This window comes from Octopus sinensis, linkage group LG13 (genome assembly GCF_006345805.1).
Source record: "Octopus sinensis linkage group LG13, ASM634580v1, whole genome shotgun sequence".
Classification (NCBI taxonomy): domain Eukaryota; kingdom Metazoa; phylum Mollusca; class Cephalopoda; order Octopoda; family Octopodidae; genus Octopus; species Octopus sinensis.
Window position 1 is genome coordinate 63,640,877 of NC_043009.1, and position 24,461 is coordinate 63,665,337.

At 38.7% G+C, this 24,461-nt stretch overlaps 1 protein-coding gene across 4 annotated transcripts in view; it reads right to left on the minus strand.

Moving 5' to 3' along the window:
- Window positions 1-24,461, minus strand: part of LOC115218465 (motile sperm domain-containing protein 2) — a 109,061-nt gene that overhangs the window by 2,992 nt on the left and 81,608 nt on the right. For 2 of the 4 annotated variants that reach the window (XM_029788295.2, XM_029788296.2), the window contains exons 8-14: window positions 16,736-16,860; window positions 14,899-15,003; window positions 11,763-11,840; window positions 5,405-5,475; window positions 4,525-4,624; window positions 3,851-3,947; window positions 2,149-2,269 (exon numbers count right to left, since the gene is read on the minus strand). In XM_029788295.2, coding sequence (XP_029644155.1) covers window positions 2,149-2,269; window positions 3,851-3,947; window positions 4,525-4,624; window positions 5,405-5,475; window positions 11,763-11,840; window positions 14,899-15,003; window positions 16,736-16,860 — 697 coding nt within the window. The remainder of the gene's footprint in view (window positions 1-2,148; window positions 2,270-3,850; window positions 3,948-4,524; window positions 4,625-5,404; window positions 5,476-11,762; window positions 11,841-14,898; window positions 15,004-16,735; window positions 16,861-24,461) is intronic. The other 2 variants (XM_036508464.1, XM_029788297.2) reach the window with 2 other exon arrangements.

Genomic DNA, 24,461 nt, shown 5'->3' on the forward strand with positions numbered 1-24,461 from the left:
CGATGACAGATCCGCCTGATTGGCACTCGTGCCCAAGGAACGTTAAAAGCACATCTGATCGTGATCGTTGCCAGGGCCACGGATTGGCTCCCGTGCCGGTGGCACGTGAAAAACAACATTCAAGTGTGGTCGTTGCCAGTACCACTGGACTTGCTTCTGTGCAGGTAACACATAAAAACCTCTTCAGCATGGTCGTTGCCAGAACCGCCTGACTGGCCCCCGTGCCGGTGGCACGTAAAAGCACCCACTACACACTTGGAGTGGTTGGTATTAGGAAAGGCATCCAGCTGTAGAAGCTGTGCCAGATCAGATTGAGCCTGATGCAGCCTTCTGGCCCACCAGTCCTCAGTCAAACCGTCCAACCCATGCCAGTATGGAAAGCGGACGTTAAATGATGATGGTGATGGTGATGGTGATGATGATGATGATGTACAGTGCAATTATGGCTGGGTGGTTTAAGAAGTTTGCTTTCCAACCATGTGGTTTCAAGTTCACTCTTGCAGTGTGACAAGCATCATCCCTTGGATGTCTTCTATTATAGCCCTGGGTTAACCAAAGCTTAGTGAGTAGCTTTGCTACATGGAAACTGAAAGAAGCCTGTCGTGTGTGTGCGTATGTGAGAGAGAGAGAGTTTCTCCATGTCTTGACATCACATGATAGTTGTAAACACTACACAAGTGGCATCATCTGTTTCCAAACTTCTGTGCAAACACATGTGGCCATGGAGAAATATTACCCCACTTGGAAACTGGAGAGGGTTGGTAAAAGGAACGGCATCCAGCCATAGGAAATCTGTGTCAACAAATAACCATTTTCACCCATACAAGCATGAAAAAGTGGACTTTGAAATATTGATGATGATGATGATGATATATATATATACATAGAGAAAGGGTAATAAATTGAGTAGGTGAACCCCCGTGGATTAAGATATATACGGGCTAATGTAATGCATCTAGTGCAGTTATGTAGGTATCTTCCCACCTGCTTGTAACCCTCCTGTTGTTCATAGCCTGCCGATGAAGAGAGAAGCACTGTAACATGCGGGTCCTGCTTACAAGAGAGTTATCTCCCTGCAACAGTTCCTCATCCCTACATCAGTGGAATCAGATGTTATACACTAAAAAGATTATACAGTTCCATATTTAAGAGATGAGGATTTATGTACATTATTTACATTTGACGGATATTTGTCTTCATCTTGTTTGTTGTGAACACAACGTTTCGGCTGATATACCCTCCAGCCTCCATCAGGTGTCTTGGAGAATTTTCGAACCTGGGTTCTCATTCCTAAGGTATTTTTCAATGAATCAAATCAAAATCGATCAACATCAATGGAATTTGTAGTTTTGTGGTACCAGTGCTGGTGGCACATAAGAAAACCATCAGAACGTGGCTGTAGCCAGTACCGCATCGACTGGCCTCCGTGCTGGTGGCACGTAACAAACACCATCCTATCGTGGCTGTGCCAGCCTCGCCTGGCCTTCGTGCCGGTGGCACATAAAAAACACGTAAAAAACACCATCCGAGCGTGGCTGTTCGCCAGCCTAGTCAGGCATCTGTGTTGGTGGCACATAAAGAGCACCCACTACACTCACGGAGTGGTTGGCGTTAGGAAGGGCATCCAGCTGTAGAAACGTTGCCAGATAAGACCGGAGCCTGGTGCAGCCTTCTGGCTTCCCAGATCCCCGGTCGAACCGTCCAACCCATGCTAGCATGGAGAACAGACGTTAAACGATGATGATGATGATGACGATGATGATTATTATTATTCAGGTTACTACCTGGAATCGAACTTGGAATCTTGGGGTTAGTAGCCCGCGCTCTTAACCACTACGCCAGATCTCTTTGTCCCAATCACCAGAATATTGCATTTCTGTTTATTGCAAGGAAGGTTCCGGCCAAGATCGTGCTCCAAAGACTTCTCCAATCAGTATCAGAAAACACAGTACGAACTTCTAGACACAGAAACCTCAAGAAAATAAAGAGATGGTCATGGGTGGATTACTTTTGATCATAGGTCTACTAAATCAGGCTCGATTTGGGGCTAAACAGCAATGATAATAACCTGTAATTAGAACAGATTACCTGAAGAATTCTAGCTTAGCTGTAATTCCAACAGTCATCAGGGGAAAGGATCTAACGTACCTGTGTTCCATAATAGATTCTCTTTGAACCGTCTTCCACAGCTCTGCTACATCTTTGCTTTCATCAGTTACTTCCATTGCTCGTACCAGGAACTTATCAGACTGGATTTTGTTTTCAAAACCTGCAAAAGAAAAAAAACTATTTTATGAAACAAACCAATAATTATTATATTACATCATATCCGAATGTGGCCAATGCTAGCACTGCCTTGACTGGCTTTTGTGCCGGTGGCACGTAAAAAGCACCCACTACACTCACGGGGTGGTTGGTGTTAGGAAGGGCATCCAGCTGTAGAAACTCTGCCAGATCAAGATTGGAGCCTAGTGCAGCCTCTTGGCTTCCCAGACCCCAATTGAACCATCCAACCCATGCTAGCATGGAAAACTAACGTTAAACGATGATGATGATGATATCAAATATACTCCTTTATTTCACTAAAGATGGCACATGGGATGAAGCAGGATTAAGATTCTTGGAGTTCTGTGATGCCATATGAACCTAACCAATTACAACTTCAGGAAACCAATGAATCCCCTCCAAACATGCCACCTAGGTAGACTCTGTTCTCACCAGGGTACAGAACAAAGAGCTGGTTGTGGAAACTGGTGAATACTGTATCACTCAACATAAATTGGAGATAAGTAGCATCATCCATCACCAAGGTGTTGCTAATTAGCAGTGCAGGTAAGTTTTCCCCAAAACATAGAAAACAGAGTATGAAAGTTGTTGAAAGAGCAAACGCTTCTGCTGGCAACAAAAAGGTTCTCTTTTTAAAAGAAGAGTAAATAGTACGATTCATGAGTACAAAGTCTGTTGATGCATTGGAGTGAAAATTGAGCATTAAATGCAAAAGATGTGCAAAGGCTGGAAAGGAATGAAGTCTGCATGTTCCACTGGATGTGAAGTATTAGTGTTTATGAATGAAAGAACACAAATGAGTTGAGAGAAAAAGTAGGAGTAAGAGGAATCAGCTGTTGTCTGCAAGAGAAAGATCCATCTAACCCATGCAAGAATCAAAAAAGGGATGTGAAATGATGACCAATGACATTACTGAAGACACCTCACTAACGACATATATGGTCAATTATATTACTTAAACACACCTCACCAATTGCATATATGGCGGTCAATTATATTTAATAAACACCAGACTAACCACTGGATATTTGCTTCTTAACTGGTCACTAATTTAACAACTGGATACTAGCTTCTTAACAACTGGACATTTCAGTTAGTAAAGATAAAAGAATAATTATTTGTAAGAAATTAACAACTAACAACCCAAACCTTCTTCTAAGTAGCAACTCTTTGTAATTCCCTCGAAGTTGACATATTTTTTCTGCAGACATCCACACTTAACACTTTGGTGTTTAAACTGGTTTCCCCCACACCAAAATGTTCCAGCTGTTTTATGTTCAAACTGGCAAGATCCCACCTTTCACACCCACACTACAATGTCATTCTAAAAACAAACTATTACATCATTGAAATCTCAAAGCTACAAGATAATACCGGATTAATTCAAGACAACACGAATAAATAAGCATTACATTTGATAGAGTAAGGGTTAAAGATGTTCAAACCTTAACAGTACTGACCCCCACCCCCACCCCCACCACCAGTCTCCGAGGGCCTGTGAAGGGCATAGGCTTTTGTCATTTGACCAACCCTGTTATTAAGATCATATGTAAATGTTACAAACCTGGCTGAATATGAACATTGACCGTAACAGGAGAGCCAGGTCTGACCACACCACCGCTGGGCCGTACTCGAAACTTCTCTGGAGATGTTGTTTTCACCTGAAATCAGAAATAATCAAATAAATAAGTAAATATTCCAAAAAAAAAAACACATCAAATAAGCCATATTTAAAATATTCTTAAATATCAGGTGTGCGTTACTAAAGAGCTGATATTAAGAGAGTTTTAATGAAACAGTTGTTGAATACAAAACATACAGGTGTTAGTAAGTCAGATATCTCGTTAGAAGGGATGTAATGACCTCAACAAAACTGAACAAGAAAATTTTATTTATTCATATCATACCATCAGATAAATAGCATATATGATACCAATCAACAAGATTTAATACTGGTTTCAGATTCTGGTACAAGGCCAGATTTTTTTTGGTGGGGGAGGGGGCAAGTTGATTACATCAACCCCAGTAATAAATTGCTATTTATTTTATTGACCCCCACCCCAAAAGGAAGAAAGGTGAAGATGACCTTGGTGGAATTTGAAAAGACAGACGAAATACTGTTGAGCATTTTGCCTGAGGTGCTAACAATTGTGCCAACTCACCACCCTAATTGGATTTGGTATAACAAATTAGAAAAAAGAGATTTCCAGTCTCTGGATTACACCTGTACATACATACCTTGTACGCAATAGGGTTTGTTAATGTGTTTGAAAGGCTGATAGTGCTATAAATCTCTTTCACATTCTCATCCAGTTGAAAACACAATTCATCAGCAGGTCTATGAATAAAAAAAATATACATAATTCTTATTAATCCATTAATCTAATAATCCACCAGATATTGATAATTATTAAAACAATACAAAGTAACATGGTTGCAAAGCAATGGTCACCGTGGCAAGGAGAGACAGGACATGTAACTTAACTCAAAATAAATGATATGGAAAATTTACCTACTCAGCCGAATCTTCTGTCTCTGAGTTCATCGAAAAAGAATACATACCCAATAAAGGGACCCTACACTACTTGAAAGGGCAGTTGTGTCATCACTAACGGTTTTGCGTTCATGAAGCAGGTTGAGGGCCAAACAGCATGTGGATGTAACAACACTAACACACACCAGAACTGAGCAATGACTATGGTTGAGAGCTATTTGGCATGATAAGTGAAATGAGAAACGGTTTCATCCCAAATTGAACTTGGTTCTCGGACAGTGGAAAGAAGTTCTAGATAGGCACAGGCATGGCTGTGTGGTAAGGAGTTTGCTTCCTGACCACATTGTTCTGGGTTCAGTCCCACTGCATGGCACCTTGGGCAAGTGTCTTCTACTAGAGCCTAGGGCTAATCGAAGCCTTGTGACTGGATAGGGTCAACTGAAACTGAAAGTAGCTCATACATGACTAAGGACTTTAATGAAACAGTTACTGACTACAAAGCATAGAGAAGCCGTAATATGTGAGATGTATCATTAGTAGGGATGTGAGGACCATCAACAAAAGTGAATAAGCAGAAAATTTCATTTATTCACACATAACAAAATGAATAGGAAAGAGTCTCACCTGATTGACAAAAGACGAGTCTGAAAACAATTGTCTTTGTTGTGAAATTTCTTTTCTAAAGAACTTAGAGCCTGAAAGTGATTAAAATAAATGATTACAACAAAACAATTTATTATTATTATCATTATCATTATTATAGTGACATCAATATTTTATGTATAGTATTACTGTGTATGTGTGTATGTGTATGTATATATATATCAGGTCATCCCATAAGTTCTGTCAGATTTTACCTTTTTTAAAATTGAATGAAATTTAATGCTATTTTAGAATGTCTAATGGAATTAAAAATTATTTTTATGCATTTGTGTACATTTAAACTAATTAAATATTATTTTACAGAATAATAGAATTAAAATTTGATTAAAACCCCTTCTAACATAGAAGTATCCAAAGAGCATTTGAGGCACATAATGCTTTATGAGTACAAAAAAGGAAACTCTGCAGCCAAAGTGACTCGAAACATACACTCAGTTTATGGGAAAGAATGCTTGAATGAAAGAACTTGCAGAAAATGGTTTGCAAAATTCAGAAGTCAAGATTTCAGCCTTGAAGATGAAGATCGAACAGGACGTCCAGTTGAGTTTGATGATAAACTCCTTGAGACATTACTTTCAGAAAATCCTGAAGAATTGGCAATAAAGCTTAGTTCAAACAATACAACTGTTCATCATCATTTTCAACAACTTGGAAAGGTTCCTAAACTTGGAAAATGGGTGCCTCGTGTATTGTCCGAAAGCAACCACAAACCCCGAGTTGACATCTGCTATTCTTTCCATTCTCGTGAACTCATTTTACCCTTTTTGGATAGACTTGTGACTGGTGAAGTAAAATGGATCTTCTATTGAAATGTTAAATATCGTAAACAGTGACTTGGTAAAAGGGAAAAAGCTCAACTACAACCAAGAAGGGAACTTCATGGAAAAAAATTCTTCATCCACATTATTCTCCTGACCTTGCTCCAAGAAGGGAACTTCATGGAAAAAAAGGTTCTTCTCTCTATCTGGTGGGATTGCAAAGGAGTAATTCACTTTGAATTGTTACGACCTAATGCAACAATCAATGCTCAAGTCTACTGTCAGCAATTAGAGCATTTGAACCAGGCTTTGAAGAAAAATAAGCCCACTTTAGTGAATTGAAAAGGAGTAATGTTTCATCAGGACAATGCATGACCCCACACTGCAAAGATCACATCACAGAAGATCGAAGAGCTTGGTTGGGAAAAAATTCCTCATCCACCTTATTCTCCCGACCTTCAGAGTACCATTTGTTTCATAGTTTACAAAATCATTTGGGGGACATAACTTTCAAAAGCCAGGAGGAGATTGAAACTGACATTTCAGAGTTCTTCGCTTTGAAACCAAAAGAGTTTTACGTTGATTAAAATGCTTGTAAATAGATGGAAGGAAGTCATAGATAATCAGGGAAAGTACATTGATAATTAAATTTCAATTAAATATAACATTTGATCACTTGTTTTCTTCATTCAAAAAATCGAACATAACTTATGGGATGACTTTATATATATATATATATATTTATATATATAGTGAGAATTTACAAAAAAAAAAAACAAAACAAAAGACGAAGATGGGTGTGTAAATAACAAACAGATGTATTAGTTTAACGCTCAGGAAGTGAGGAAGTCTTTTATGCTTCAAGCCTATGCTCTTCAACAGAAAGGAACACAGAAATAAAGAGGGAGAGAAAACAGAAAAGGGTTTAGTGGCTAGTGATCTATCATGGACCCTACACAACTTGAAAGGGCAGTTATGTCATCACTAACAGTTTTGCGTTCATGAAGTAGGTTGAGGACCAAACAGCATGTCCCAAAAGTCACAGGTGGGCTTCAATTTTTAATAACTTCCTTAACTTTGCAAGTAAACGCACGAAATTTTGCTGCAATATAAAGGACATAATGGAAATTAATATGCACAAGTCAAACTTTGCAACACCCCTACATCACATATGAAAAATGAAGTCGCTTAAACAGCAGCCATTTTCGGTTTCGCATGCTCATACCCTTTCCAAAACTTGCTCCATAACACCCTCAAGAGTTTCAGGCCCCACTTCTCTGATTTCTCTGTTTATGTTCTTCCGCTGCACCGGGGTTTCCGGTTTGTTGACATAAACCCTTTCTTTCAGGTATCCTCACAAGAAAAAATCCGGGCTAGTGAAGTCTGGGGAACGTGAAGGCCAGTTGGCATTGCCGTAGCAGGAGATTATTCTCTCTCCAAATCACTGCTGTAGCAACTGCATTGTTTCTCTTGTGGTGTGAGCAGTTGCCCCATCTTGCTGGAACCATGGGTGAGGCCTTTGAACGGCTGGGCACAAAAATGTCTCAGTCATGGATACATGAAAGAGAGGGTTTACGTCAACAACCCAGAGACCCTGGTGCAACTGAAGAACATCAATAGAGAAATCAGAGAAGTCGGGTCTGAAACTCTTGATGGTGTTACGGTGCAAGTTTTGGAAAGAGCACGGGTGTGCAAAGCCAAAAATGGCTGCCATTTAAGCAACATCATTTTTCATATTTGATCTAGTGGTGTTGCAAACTTTGACTTGTGCATATTAATTTCCATTATGTCCTTTATATTGTACCAAAATTTCATGCATTTATTTGGAAAGGTAAGGAAGTTATTAAAAACTGAAACCCATCAGTGACCTTTGGGACACCCTGTATATACACAGACATATATATATATTTTTACATATATGTATGTATATATATATATATATATTTATAGTAAGCAAGATAGGATTAAACATGTGTGTGTACATATATTATTTACATTGATATATATATATTATATATATATATATATATGTATATGTATATGTATGTATATATATTATATTTACATCATCGTCATCATCATTTTGACATTCATTTGCCCATGTTTGCATGGGTCAGACAAAATTTGTTGAAGCAGATTTTCTATGGCCAGATGCCCTCCCTCGTGCCAACCCCCACCTGTTTCCAAGAGAAGTAACATCTCCCCATGACCAGACATGAAGAACACTACTTGTGACCTCATATACAGCTGTAGAGCAACGACAAGACAAGAATACAGACACACACATGCATAACTGGTTTCTTTCAATTTCCATCTATCAAGTCCCCTCATAGGGCTTTGGCCAGCCCAGTGTTATAGCAGAAGACACTTGCCATAGAATGGGACTGAACCCAAAACCAAGTGGTTGGGAAGCAAACTTAACCGCATAGCCATATTTATGCTCATTATATAAATATTTATATACATACCTATATATTTAAATATTTACATGCATACAGATATATATGTGTGTGTGTATATGTATGTATGTATATATATATACACACACACACACACACACATATATATGGAAAACAGAAGGACAAGAACACTAACGAGAAATGTTACAGGAGCAATACTATTAGTAATTAACAATCATTCAATTACAACAACAATGAAAAACATAACACACCAACACACCAAAACAATAATTAGTAACAACACGAATATATATACACACACACACAATTTGAGGAAGCAATATCCACATAAGGGATTGTTAAAAACAATCCTAATGCCAACTGGGTTTATCCAAATATATTGATAGGAAATTGTTATATTTCGGAATGGTCATTTTGCCAGTTTAGCAACAACAAAATAACAACAACAATGAAAAATATAACACACCAACACACCAAAATAATAATAATTTGCTTCCTCAAATTGTGCGTGTGTATATATATATATATATATATTTGTGTCGTTACTAATTATTATTTTGGTGTGTTGGTGTGTTAAAATAATAATTAGTAACGACACAAATATATATATATATATATATATACACACACACAATTTGAGGAAGCAATATCCACAAAATAACCCCACCAAAACATATTTATTGATAGGAAGATCATCAATATATATGTGTATAACCGGTCTCGTGAAATTAAAAAGTCAATAAAATAAAATGGAGAAGAAAAACTAAGAAGATGCTTGGTTTGTTTTGTTTGTATTACAATTGGAAAGGCAAATTAAAAGATGAGAAAATATACCTATGGGAGTATGAAAGGAACTGCCTCAACCAACAAAATAAACCCCCAAAATATCCCCCAAAAATATTCTACATACATACATATGTTTCGATATAACAAAATACAGATTACTGAATCTTTTAAAGTTATAATTATTGATGATACTTAAATATTGTTATATCAAGACATATGTATGTATGTAGAATATCTTTTTGGGGAGATATTTTGGGGTTATTTTGTTGGTTGAGGCGTTCCTTTTATACTCCTATAGGTATATTTTTCCATCTTTTAATTTGCATTACTTTTCCATTTGTAATACAAATAAAACAAACCAAGCATCTTCTTAGTTTTTCTTCTCCGTTTTCTTTTATTGACTTTTTTAATTTCTGTGTTTCTTTCAAATCTTGGCCAGTTTCTTGAGAAAGGGATCTCTTTTCATATGTCTTTGGAAGCACAAAGCCAGCAAGATATTTTGACAAGAGAAATAACAACAACAACACAGCACTGCTTGTGGCGTGTGCTTTTTGGAGAAATATAAATGTAAACAAGCGGCGTTAGGAAGGGCATCCAGCTGTAGAAATACTGCCGGATCAGACTGGAGTCTGGTGCAGCCTCCTGGCTTCCCAGACCCCAGTTAAACCGTCCAACCCATGCTAGCATGGAAAACGGACGTTAAACGATGATGATGATGATGATGATATGTGTGTGTGTGAGTATGTAGGCATGTTCATGCGTCTATGCTTGTTTACATTTATATTTCTCCAAAAAGCACACGCCACAAGCAGTGCTGTGTTGTTGTTGTTATTTCTCTTGTCAAAATATCTTGCTGGCTTTGTGCTTCCAAAGACATATGAAAAGAGATCCCTTTCTCAAGAAACTGGCCGAGATTTAGTGATGTGAAGGGCATCTGATTCTAAATCAATGCTTCAATAATCTTGCCATCAAACCCATGCTAGCATGGGAAAGTAAAAATAAACAGTGGTAATATTAATTAACCCTTTCGTTACTGTATTTATTTTGAGATGCTCTGTGTTTCTTTCAATTTACTTTAAATATAACGAAGAATTTAGTAAAATAGCTCTGTTATCATTAAGCTAGTGTTAGGAACATAAAAGATTTTAATTCAAAACTTATGAAAACAAAATATTTGCACTCAGAGCCACAACCGGTTTCAACCGGGTTGATAATGAAAGGGTTAAAGAACGGCTGAGAAAAAATATTGACAGACATTTGCTGCATGATAACGTCATAGTATGTAGGCCCTAATATACTTGATATTTACTGAAGTTGATAGGGGTTTCTGCTGATAGCCTGGAGTTTATTGGTATCTATATTGCTACTACTACAGCCTTGTGATGGTACGTATCCTGACATTATCAGAGATTAATTATATATAAGAGGAGGTGCTGAAAAGTTCCTGGCTTTAAGGGTATCGTGAAAGGCCCAGTTGAAGGCCCAATGTCCCAAGTTCATTTACAGAGCTTAGAGAAACTGAAGGACCACTGCCATAAGTGTGTGAATCTGGGAGGGGAATATATTGAATAAAATCATAATTAACTGATCCTCCTATATTTTCTTTTACCGAAAGCCAGGAACTTTTCAGCACACCCTCGTATATACATATGTGTGTTCACGTGTGTGCATGCACACACTGGGAGCCAAGTGGCACACATACTGATATTACTGGAGTGTATATAGTAATATTACAGAAGATTCATGGTATCTTGACTGATATTGCTGGGGTTTAGTGGTTTCCAGACTGGACAATAGATTTAGGTACAGTTACTAATGAAATCAGAGTTTATTAATTAAAATTATTATAATTACATTATAACTATAAAGACAACTAGTCTAACCATAAAGCTGTTGAAATATTGCCTAAATTGCACAAAAAAAAAATAGTCAAAAGTTTAGTATTAGCAAAGAGTCAAAAAAACATAGAGGAAAGACAAAAAAAATGGATAGAAATCAATTTAAAGATAATAATTTATCCAAGTAAAATGAAGCAAGACAAAGAGATAATTAAGGAAAAAAAACAAAGAACGGTGTTTTTAGTGAATTGGTATATTAGTAAGAAAATCTTACCTTTGGAAAAGTGAACAGAAGATTTCGCTTTTGTTCTGTTTTTGCTTTTTTTTTAAACAGTAATTATTAATGAAATAAATAAAATCCATAAAACGGGTAAAAAAAGCAGAAAGAGAGGGTTAAAGGTGTGTGGGCGAGTTGAAACTGAAACGACTACTGGAAAGGTAAGTGAGTGTTACAGATATAAGCAAGGACTAAATATGACACAGAATATTCTCTAGCTTTGGTCCAAGACACACTTACCAATGGCAGCCTACTTCCTTCTTTGAAACTATCTGAACTGTAGCTCCTAAGTAATGAGCTTGGTTCTGATATCTTCACCTTCGGAAAGAAAGAAATTGCAAACCAAGTTCAGAATTAGTTCCTCTCAACTCTATAGTGACGGCATACAGCATATAGAGAGAAAAACCACGATGGCTGTCACGCACACACAGACACAGCGAGTCTACCATAAGGGGGAAAATGAATGAAAGGTGAAGGGGGTCGGGTTCGAGAGTAAAATGAAACACTCTAAGTAAACAGTGGAATCCATTTTAACGCAGCTGATAATCTTCTCCAGTGAAATTCTATGAAAGCATCGCAGCCTCCGTAATGTTCTTTGTTTTCTAAGGGGATTCAATTCAGGTTTGTCCTTCTTACTATGAAACTGTTTGTCTGAGTTGGTAGAGTCAGTAGAGTAACCAACAGAATGACAGTAGAAGTTAGTTACGATCTTTTACATTCTGAGTTCAAATCCTACCAAGGTTAACTTTGCCTTTTATCCTTTCGGGCCCAATAAAATATAAGTACCAATTGAGCACTGGTGTCAATTTATGTTGGTTTCAAATTTTGGTACGAGGTCGACAATTTCAGGAGACGGGATCAAGTCAATTACATCGACCCCAGCACTCAACTGGTACTTATCTTATTGACCCTAAAAGGAAGAAAGGTAAATCAACCTTGGCAGAATTTGAACTCAGAACATAAAGACACATGAAATGCTACTAAGAATTTAGCCCTGCAATCTAACAGTTCTGCCACCATGTTGATTTGTATTGCATCCACAAATGTGAATGGGGTTATAATAGAATACAGGATATGGTGCAAGGTTCTCGTGATAATGGTTAACAAATTAGTTCTTAGAGTCTCTCGTAGAGAGACTTACAAATAATAATATTTCTATTTTTGAAAACCAGTGGATGTATTCCACTGAATTTAGGTAAATAATCCTTCGAACAGACAGTCAGTAGTGAAGCCTGCTGGGTTTGTTTACTCTGCATTGATAAGGGGCAAATACCCTGAAACTAGTCTGCAGATGCCTGACCAGCAAGGAGAAGCGGCTGACCTCCCCTGTTCGAAGGTTATAATGGACACAGGTTTGTGTGTCACATAGCTAGCTAGAGGCGATGACCTCTTGGAGCTAATCAACGGCAGCATTCATCCTATATTTCTGGACTGCCATATTAGCTCGGCGATAACTATTAATAAACTAGTTCTTCATTTCAAAGAAATCAGAAAACAAAGTCTGAATGACTGGCAAAATCAAGAATCAGACACCAAAGAAAGGAGAAGGATTACTAACAGACATTGAAACCAAAAACAGTCTTGAAAAGAGAATATTAATATTCAATGTACAGTTAGCATCAGAAGAAACATGCCAACCAGGAAAATTTTAAAGATCAAAAACTTCAATAAAGGTGAGATATGGATGTTTTCTATCAATTCATTGATAGCAATCATTATTTTTACAAATCTCCTGTGAATATTTCTGCAGAGAAAATTGATGTCAAACTGCATCTCAGATACAAGAGGCATGAAGAAATCAACGACTGACCTTTTTTTTTTTTTTTTGACCCTTTAGCATTTAAACCAGCCATATCAGGCCAAAATGTTCCAGTTGTTTCATGTGGAAACCAGCCAGATCTGGCCTCTCACACCTACCCTACAAAATCATTCTCAAAGTAAACAGTGACACCATCAAAATCCCGGAGTTACAAGATGATGTGCAATGGATTTAAAACAATGAGAATTAACAAGTAAGCATTCCATCTGACAGAGCAATCTGAAATACTAAAGGGTTAAACTAGAACCTTTAGAAATTGGTTGAGGATGACAGTCTTAGATAAATCCTGCTGAGATTGGGGTGAACTGGGGGTCATTGTAATAACAACATATGACACAGCTGAAGTGAAAACTCAACATGTCCCCTGACCGACAAGAAATAGTGGCAGGTCTCTTTGGGAAAAAATGGAATAATCACAGATGGATATAAAAAAAAAGATTCTTTTAATCATAGTCAGCTGGATCAGGACTGACCCAAGGATATTCTAAAACCATAGAATATCTGGTATATGTTGCATCTGTCAAAATTAGACACATCATCACATCATCATTTAATGTCCTCCTTCGATGCTGGCATTTTTTTTTCACCCTTTTCAAGCCTAGCCAGGCTCATGGGCCCGGTTTCCCGGTCTCTATGGCGTATGTGTTCCCCCCCAGCTGGACGGGATGCCAGTCCATCGCAGCATTACTCAAGAAACAGGAAGAAAGAGTGAGGGAAAGTTGTGGAGAAAGAGTACAGCAGGGATCGCCACCACCTCCTGCCGGAGCCTCGTGGAGCTTTAGGTGTTTTCGCTCAATAAATACACACAACACCCGGTCAGGGAATCGAAACCGCGATCCTCTGACTGCAAGTCCGCTGCTCTAACCACTGGGCCATTGCACCTCCACGTTCGATGCTGGCACAGGTTGAACAATTTGACAAGAGCTGGCAAGGTGGAAGACTGCACCTCTTGAAAATGTTTGGTAACATCTTTGGTAGCATTCTTTCTTTCTGTAAATGTCTGAAACGTTTCATGCAATTACACCAGTTGCCCTTCTGTGGAGCCACATTAAACGGAAGATTCTTACAGAGGAAACTGGGTGTGAATGTATGTAAAATGTGAAGTGAGACATGATAGATCTCCTTTCAGACAAAACACCTGAGATCAGACACACACGCACACAACACACACACACAAACACACAGAGTGAAGTAAGTGCTATTTTATTAAATGTAACGAGCACAACTTTAATTAAACAAGACTAAACTGTACTAAACATTACTAAACTCAACCAAAAATTCAAAATAAAAAGCAAAAAGGTTGGGTTTTTTTGTTGGTTTTATTTTAGTGTTTTTTTAATTGAATTGACACATCAATGTCTTAATCCAAACTGGAAATAATTAAACTAATGAGCTCAAGGATTGTCTGATGTTTAGCAGACATGATAATTACTCCAGACATGTTTTGCATATATTTCAATTCCTCAAAGATACATAATCATGCAAGCAACTGTGAGATCAACAAAAATAGAAGAATATTTTATTGACATCCAAATTCCTTAAAGAAACTCAACTTACCTTTCTTGAACTTGATGCGCCATCAGGTGAAATTTTGCTGTTGGTCACAGTGTCTGGTTCACAAAACATGGTCCCACTCGCAGTGTAACTGGAGTGGAACTTATCCTAAGATGCACAAAATAGCACAACTCAATTAGGATGCATCAGATATTGTCTTTGAAGAGGTTAACAAGGTCATTTAATCCTTATCCCACACTCTGTCACAGATCAGGCTATCTCCTATATCAGTTTGAAAATTTGGCACAAGGCCAGCAATTTTGAGGGAGTAAATCGATGACACCGACCCCTGAACTCAACTGGTACTTATTTTATCAACCCCGAAAGGATGAAAGGCAAATCTTACCTTGGCAGAATTTGAACTCAGAACATAAAGACAGATGAAATACTGCTAAGCATTTTGCCTGACATGCTAACGATTCCACCAGCTTCCTACCTTACTATTATCTTCTATACTGTTAGATTATACTGCAGCATTATTGGACAGAGCCAGTTATATTACCAGTACCAGGAACTTGCATTTACCACCAAGTGGTTTATGCTACCAACATACACATTGTCTGATGGTAGGCCTGAGAACTTGGTCTTGTGAATATATTCAAACCATCACTTATAACAACACTGATGTACAAATCATGACCACAACCAACAACAAGGCACCCAAGGTCCCAAAGCCATGGCATACAAACTTCTTATGAAGATTCAGAAAGCCTTCACCAGTTAATGATACACTTGATTCTAGTCTCAAAGAATGAAATATTTCTCTTTCTAACTTCAACTTTAGATTCACACCAACAATGGAGTAACAGGGTCAAGCGATAACATCTCTCATTCTCTGCATTCGTTAAAACATATTACTTAAATGTCAACAACAGTAATGAGGTTAACCTTTTCGTTAGTGTATTTATTTTGAGATGCTCTGTGTTTCTTTCAATTACTTTAAATATAACAAAGAATTTAGTAAAATAACTTTATCATTAAGCTAGTGTTAGGAATGTAAATTGTGACTAAAGGTTTGGTGGAAGATTTTAATTCAAAACTTATGAAAAAAAGACATTTGTTCTAAAGAGCCAGAGGCAGTTTCAACAGGGTTGGTAATGAAAGGGTTAAACACTATTTCAGAAAACATTCTTCAAAATTTCCGTGGTTCCTGAAATTCACCAACAGTACACCAGATGTCTCCCAACACATTTTTCTATAAACAACACATTCACTGTTCACGCACTTTTTTTTTTCTTTTATTCATTTCATTCATTTGACTGCAGCCATGCTGGAGCACTGCCTTTCAGTCGAAGAAATTGACCCCAGGACGTATTCTTTGTAAGCCTAGTGCTTTGACCGAACCACTAAGTTACAAAAACGTAACCACACCAACATCGGTTGTCAAGCAATGATGGGAGGACAAACACAGGCACACAAACAAATAGATACACACACACACATACGACAGGCTTCTTTCAGTTTCCATCTACCAAATCCACTCACAAGGGTTTGGTTGGTCCGAGGCTATAGTAGAAGACACCTGTCCAAGGTGCCACGCAGTGGGACTGAACTCGGAACCATGTGGTTGGGAAACAAGCTTCTTACCACACAGCCACCCCTGCGCCTATACTTTTCCTGATGAGCTGTTGTGCACCTGGGCACTGTATACAATTAGTTCATTATTATTAACAGGTGAAAGTTCTTCAAATAATTTATAATGACCAATTTTCATTTTGGCTTTTATAAAAAAACCTCTTTATGAGCAACAGAAGAGTTAATTCTCCACTCAAAGCAAGATACAAGATACAAATATTACTAATTAAGTTAAAACAGAAGACAGCAAGAATATTTTAATTACCGTTCCTCCCATTTGCTCCATCAGTTTATCTCGACTGATAAATTCTTGAATTGTGCCTTTGTCAACAAATTTTATTTTCTGAACTGCTTCGGGACTTAGCCATGTCTTGATAATTTTCCAGGCAGCTACGGAAATACAAAGGAAAAGAATTTATGTTAACAAGCAGTAAAAAAGAGTTGAGACAAACAGGCTGGATTTGCCATGACAGGTGTGTTGGAAAATAATGTGGTATCTCTCTCTCTCTCTCTCTATATATATATATATATAAAAAAAAACAAAAAAAAAAAACACCATCCGAGCGTGGCCGTTCGCCAGCCTCGTCTGGCACCTGTGTCGGTGGCACATAAAATCACCCACTACACTCTCAGAGTGGTTGGCGTTAGGAAGGGCACCCAGCTGTAGAAACACTGCCAGATCTGACTGGCCTGGTGCAGCCTTCGGGCTCCCCAGACCCCAGTTGAACCGTCCAACCCATGCTAGCATGGAAAGCGGACGTTAAATGATGATGATGATGATGATGATGATATCACCATAATCACCATGACCGACCAGGCTATCAGATGTTGCTACACATCGCTGGCCACAATGCACTTCGCATTGTTTTAGCCTTTAAATGACGCCACCCCGCTGACTAAGCAAGCAGGTCAGCAGAAGAAAGAGTGAGAGAAAGTTGTGGCGAAAGAGTACAGCAGGGATCATCGCCACCACCCCCTGCCGGAGCCTCATCGAGCTTTAGGTCTTTTCACTCAATAAACACTTACAACGCCCTGCCTGGGAATCGAAACCGCGATCCTACAACCACGAGTCCGCTGCTCTAACCACTGGGCCATTGCGCCTCATGTCTCCTGTGCTGGTGGCACATAAAAGCACCATTCGAGCATAGTCAATGCCAGCACTGCCACCCGACTGGTCCCCATGCCGGTGGCATGTAAAAAGCACCCACTATACTCTTGAAGTGGCTGGTGTTTGGAAGGGCATCCAGCTGTAGAAACCTTGCCAGATCAGACTGGAGCCATGTGCAGCCTCCTGGCTTCCCAGTCCTCAGTCAAGCAATCGAACCCATGCCAGTATGGAAAACGGACGTTACATGATGATATATATATATATATATATATATATATATTCATTATCATCATAATTTCACACTGGCATGGGTTGGACGGTTGGACAGGAACTGGCAAAGCCCGGAGCCACACGAGGTTCCGTAGTTTATTTCTACAGCTGGATGTCCTTCCTAATGCGAACCACTTTACAGAGGGTACTGGGTGCCTTTTACTTGGCATCGGCACCAGTATTTTATACACAGCACTATCATTAGTGCTTTTTATATGGCACCAACACCAGTGCTGCTTCTTATATATATATATATATATTATATATATATATTATATATATATGAGTAGAAAGACAAAGAAAGAATAACAGGCATTAGGAATGTATTTATATGAAAAATTGCCTGAATTGAACATGTGTAATTTGCATACTTTGGCACAGGAAAGGCATCCAGCATGCACTGTAAAGTGGTTGGCATTAGGAAGGGCATCCAGCTGTAGAAACCATGCCAAATCAGACTGGAACTTGCTACAGCTAACTTGCCAGCTCTGGTCAAACCAGCCAACCCATGGCAGCATGGAAAACACATGTAAAATAGTGGTGGTGGTGGTGGTGGCGGTAGCGATGACGACAATGAATATATGAGAATCTGTGACCTCTATTTTCGGTAAGAAATTGGTAACAGTTTTAATGATCATATTAGCAACCAAAAAAAGAAGTTTTATGAGGTTTTACAGGAAAATTTTATGTCAATTTTAATGATCATGTCAGGAAGTTATGGCCATGGTGCAAGAAAGAGAGAATCATGATTTGTGGAGGGTTGCAGTGCAAATGACCTTAACCAATCTGCAACAGAAGCTTGAGTTGAGTTAATTAACAAATCATCCAGTCATTTGCCACTGGAGGGGAGATGAGAGCCAAACAGACTTTGTATTTAGCAGAAAACAAAATAGGTTGGTGGCTGAGTATATCTACTGATTTCCTGCTGAAGAATTTACTCCTAAGCATGGGTTAGTGATTTTAGTTTGAGGATGAGGCAGACTTTGAAACAAAACACAAGAGAAAGAAAATATGGAAGTTTTCTAAAAAAAAAAAATCTTCTTGTTTAGAAAAACTTCCAAATAAAATTAGGAGGGGGGTGTTTTGATAAGTTGAAGAAACGGTTATAAAGTTGAAATCTGAGTCTTTTTAAGATACAAGATGCTGCATGACAGGTTTTTCTAATGAAGCAAGGAACCAGTGAGGTTGTGGATAAGAGATGGTTTGGGAATGAGTGGAAGAAAGTGGGATGTAGAGATTAATAGCAAGAAGTTTATCAGGAAAGAAGATATGAGGCGGATCTAACCAGGAGAAAATCTGAAGAGAGATGAATAAAGTGAAATATTTTGAATTGCCAAGTAGAGCGGTGATATGAAATAAAATGGTGATTAAGTGAAGTCTTCAACAACACTGCTGGCATCAGTTGTTGGTTGTCGGAGCACTGCATCCTTCAAATCTTCCACGCTTCCTGAGATTCGCCAACACTACACCTGATTTTCTCCCCTCCATACACACGCAAGCATGTATCTGACTCATACACTGTTCACTTCCCAGACATTTGTACATTACTGCATATGCTTTAAACGCACTTTTGACAAGTTGTGGTGCACCTGAGCACTGTATACAATAATTTCATTATTATTATTATTATATAAGAAAAGAAAGAGGCATGGAAGTGCTTCTGTGAGATGAGCTTGAATGGGATAACAAGGGATCCAACAGAGGTACCAGCTTCTGAGATTAGCTTCAATATGATAAACATTAACAAGGAAATGAGGACAGGTCTATCAGGAAAAACAGCAGGTCTATCACAGAGTTTCTTGGGGTGTTGAAAGCATCTGGCATATTCTGTTATTCTTTTAATAGTTTCAGCTCAAGAGCCGTGGCCATGCTGGAGCACCACTATAGGGGAATTATTTATGCTGTGGAAGCATAGGCCTAGTGATTAGAACAGCAGACTCACGGTCGAGGGATCACGGGTTCGAATCTCAGACTGGGCGATGTGTGTGTTTATGAGCGAAACACCTAAGCTCCATGCGGCTCCGGCAGAAGGTAATGGCGAACTTCTGCTGACTCTTTCGCCACAACTTTCTCTCACTCTTTCCTCTTGCAGCTCACCTGTGATGGACTGGCATCCCGTCCAGGTGGGGAACCTATACACCAAGGAAACTGGGAAACCAGCCCTTATGAGCCAGGGATGGCTCGAGAATGAACAAAAATGAATTATTTATGCTGTTAATGTCTAACCCGAAAGCCAGTCCTGACTGAGCAGATCTATAATCAAAAGCAATTCGGTTATGATTATCCTGTCCTTTATTCAGACATAATGAATCTATATTATTATCCAATGTGGCCTTCCATTCTTTACAATAGCAGGGTGTGATTTAAAGATTTGGCTGCTACGTCTAACAGGTTAAGTGAACATGCTATCTTCAATGACCCTATCATCATAAACTGGTACAAAGGCAGGGGAGAAAGCACAGCTTCAAAACCCTGAAATTGGTGGGTTTAATCTTAAATTTAACTAAGAAGGGTGAATTCAGAATAGGATTAGCCAACTTGCATTTGTCTGAGAAATGCCATATTTCTAAAGGGAATACAGAAGAAAAAAAAGTTAGTCAGTAAGAAGGCACAAAATGCCATGCCATCCTGGAAGAGGCTTTTGTCAATACACAGGAAAAAGGAAAGCTAGGACTTGATATTGTGTACCCAATACAGGTAAAGGGGACTCCATGTGTACATGGGGTCACTAGCAAGCTAACAAAACAATGAGTTTCAGATTTGATGGCTACACCTACATAGTTAACTAGGGGACAGCCAATTCATGTCAGATACCTGACAAGCCATAGTTGATGGTTTCTGTTGGTTAAAGGATTTGATTAATGTGGGAGGGAGATGGGTGTTACGAAAGTATAGGGACTGGAAAGGTTGTCAAGGTTTAGGAAGTTGTAAATTCTGTCAGTAATAAAGGCTTCCCTATTAATCCTTTCTACTATAGGCACAAGGCCTGATATTTGGGGGGAGGGGACTAGTCGATTACAGAATCGGTAGCACGCCGGGCGAAATGCGTAGCTGTATTTCGTCTGTCTTGACGTTCTGAGTTCAAATTCCGCCGAGGTCAACTTTTCCTTTCATCCTTTCGGGGTCGATAAATTAAGGACCAGCTACGCACTGGGGTCGATGTTATCGACTTAATCCGTTTGTCTGTCCTTGTTTATCCCCTCTATGTTTAGCCCCTTGTGGGCAATAAAGAAACAGATTACATCAACCCCAGTACTCCAACAGTATTTATTTCATCGACCCCGAAAGGATGAAAAGTAAAGTCGACCTTGGTGGAATTTGAACTCAGAGTGTGAGGACAGGCGAAATACTGCTCAGTGTGTGCTAATGATTCTGCCAGCTCGCCACCTTATTAGGCTTCCTGATTAAAGTGGATGAATTAACGAGTAAAAAATGTGGTGCTGCACAGTAATGACACACAGGTATTGAGTGCAACATGCATGCAGATACTAGAGAGAAACCAAGCAAGCACAATCCATAAGAACTGTGGTGCCCAACCATTTCTTTTACCTGCAGACCCCTTTGATTTCTGTTTTGCTCAACAAGACCCTCACCCATAGCCATGCGATGTTTAAAAAAAGCTTATTACATTTATATCTTTCACTCTTTTACTTGTTTCAGTCATTTGACTGTGGCCATGCTGGAGCACTGCCTTTAGTCGAGCAAATCGACCCCAGGACTTATTCTTTGTAAGCCTTGTACTTATTCTATCAGTCTCTTTTGCCGAACTGCTAAGTTACGGCGACGTAAACACACCAGCATCAGTTGTCAAGCAATGTTGGGGGAACAAATGCAGACACACAAACATATACACACACATACATATATATATATATATATATACATATATATACACTCGCGGAGTGGTTGGCGTTAGGAAGGGCATCCAGCCGTAGAAACACTGCCAGATCTGACTGGGCCTGACGAAGCCTTCCAGCTTCACAGACCCCAGTTGACCCGTCCAACCCATGCTAGCATGGAAAGCGGACGCTAAACGATGATGATGATGATGATGATATACATATATATGACGGGCTTCTTTCAGTTCCCGTCTACCAAATCCACTCACAAGGCTTTGGTCGGCCCGAGGCTATAGAAGACACTTGCCCAAGGTGCCACGCAGTGGGACTGAACCTGGAACCATGTGGTTCGTAAGCAAGCTACTTACCACACAGCCACTCTTATGCCTATTAAATATAATTAAATATCATTAGGAACTGTATAAAAAAAATTAAAATATTTTATGTATTGTAGAAGTATAAGCGATTTGTTGCAACAAAATCTTATATGGATCCTGCCAAGGGTCATACGGCCCTTAGATGAAGGGTCTGTGTTAGAATATAATGTTAACCAAGAATGAAAAGCAGAGCACAAGGGAGCAGAGAGAAAGGGTTTGAAATTAAAAGGCATCACCTGATATTTAATATAGGCAAGAGATGTGATTATTATTAGTGTGGCACAGATACATCATTAAGTAATGACTAAGAGAAGTGCTACATGTGGAAGGTATTCATAGAGGAGGGGAAGCGAGGAAAATGTGGCATGAAACAATGAGATCAGAAAGAGACGAGACCGAATGAAAAACGATGCCAAAAGACAATGAGAAATGGCAGTGAGTAGATCCATATGTGTTCCCTAATTGTAAACCTCTTTCTTTCTTTCTCTCTCTCCCTCTCTTTCATGCCAGTATGGGAAATGGATGTTAACCCCTTTAATATTTAAACCAGCCATATCTTATTTCTATACTGCCCACAAGGGGCCACACGGAGGGGACAAACAAGGACAGACAAACGGAGAAACCGAGACAATGTAGGACAGAGGGAACTCTTTAGTCTTTCCAAGGATAAAGAGATTTGAACCATAGAAACTTTGCCAAAAATTAAACAGACAAGCGAGACATAGACCTCCAGTTTGTCTAAAAGGACAGTAACTCTGAATAAGAAATAACTGGACTGTCATGACACATCTAACCCATGCTGTCATGGAAAAACAGACGTAGAATTATGATGATGGTGATAACATCATTTAGGAGTAATTCTAATGCATTTTGTTAGAACCGTTCCTTTTTTGAATATCCAGTCCCAAGAGCAATTTCATTCCGTGTCTGAATTTTGGTGAGATGTTTTGGCTTTCTTAAAAATTATATTGAGGTCCTCTTGACCTTTTTGGGGTCACTTTTCAGCCAAATCAGTTCAGTGTTCTTTTATCTACACAGACAACCTGAGATAAGTGTCTATGAGTGTATGTATGTATGTGTGTGTGTGTGTACATGTCTCTGCATGCATGATTGTATGTGTCTCAGTATATGTTTATCTTGCGTCTGTAAATTTATGTGCATTTGCGTCTATGTGTATCTGTTAGTGTGTGTGTGTGAGTGCCTGTCAGTATATAAGTGTGTGTGTGTTTGTCAGAATATGTATGTGTTTATGCCAATGCATGTATGTACCCCTCTATGTGTATCCAGTAACTCCTTGCCATATTGCAGTTCACCTAGTGCACACTCAGTACATCACGATTCACCTATCACGCACTCAGCACATCGCAGGGTCCTCAGTACATCACGGCTTTCTGCAACCGATTGGTATTTAGATTTTTTTAGATTTTACTCATTTCTGTGGGAGGTTTTGGAAAGTAACACCCACAATAGTCAAGGGGTTACTGTATACCCATATCATTGTACAGTTATATTCTCCATTACAGAACATTATATAACAAAGATATAATTCACACTGCACCATATACATCACAAATATCCTCTACGCTATATAATATAAAAATATAAATAAATGCGCCCTTTTAAAGCCTAGCCAGGCTCATGGGCCCAGTTTCCCGGTTTCTATGGTGTGTGTGCTCCCCAGCTGGACGGGATGCCAGTCCATCACAGCGTTACTCCTGTTTGCCAGCTGAGTGGACTGGAGCAACGTGAAGTGAAGTGTTTTGCTCAAGAACACTATATAATATACCACTGATATATTCTACACCAGTGCTTCTCAAATTATCTGATGTGGTGTACTGGCAGGGTTTTTTTCCAGTGTGCCAGGGACCAGTAATATTAATTTATACTGGAAACAATATATATAATGAATATAGTAAAAGCTGACAATTTTTTATCTTAGATTTATTTTGTAAACAAATAATACAACACTACATAAACATTTTATAATGTTTCTTTCTTTTCTGGAAACTCACCGCGTACAGGCAGCTGATGGCTCACAGACCAGTACTGGTCCGTGGACCACCACTTTGAGAAGCACTGTTCTACACTACATTATATATCATTAATAGACTACAGTATACTATATACCACAGTTAAACACTGCACTATATTATATACCACAATTATTGAGTACACAACATACCACAGTTATATACAATACAGCATACCATAGTTATATACTACATTATATAGTATAGATATACTATAGATATACACTGCATGACAATATACACAATAGTTAAATACTAAATTGAAATAAAAACACAGTTAGGTATTACACTAATTATAAAACCAGTAATACACTTAATTATATACTGTTATACACGACAAATGTATGATCTGCTACAATTTGTACAA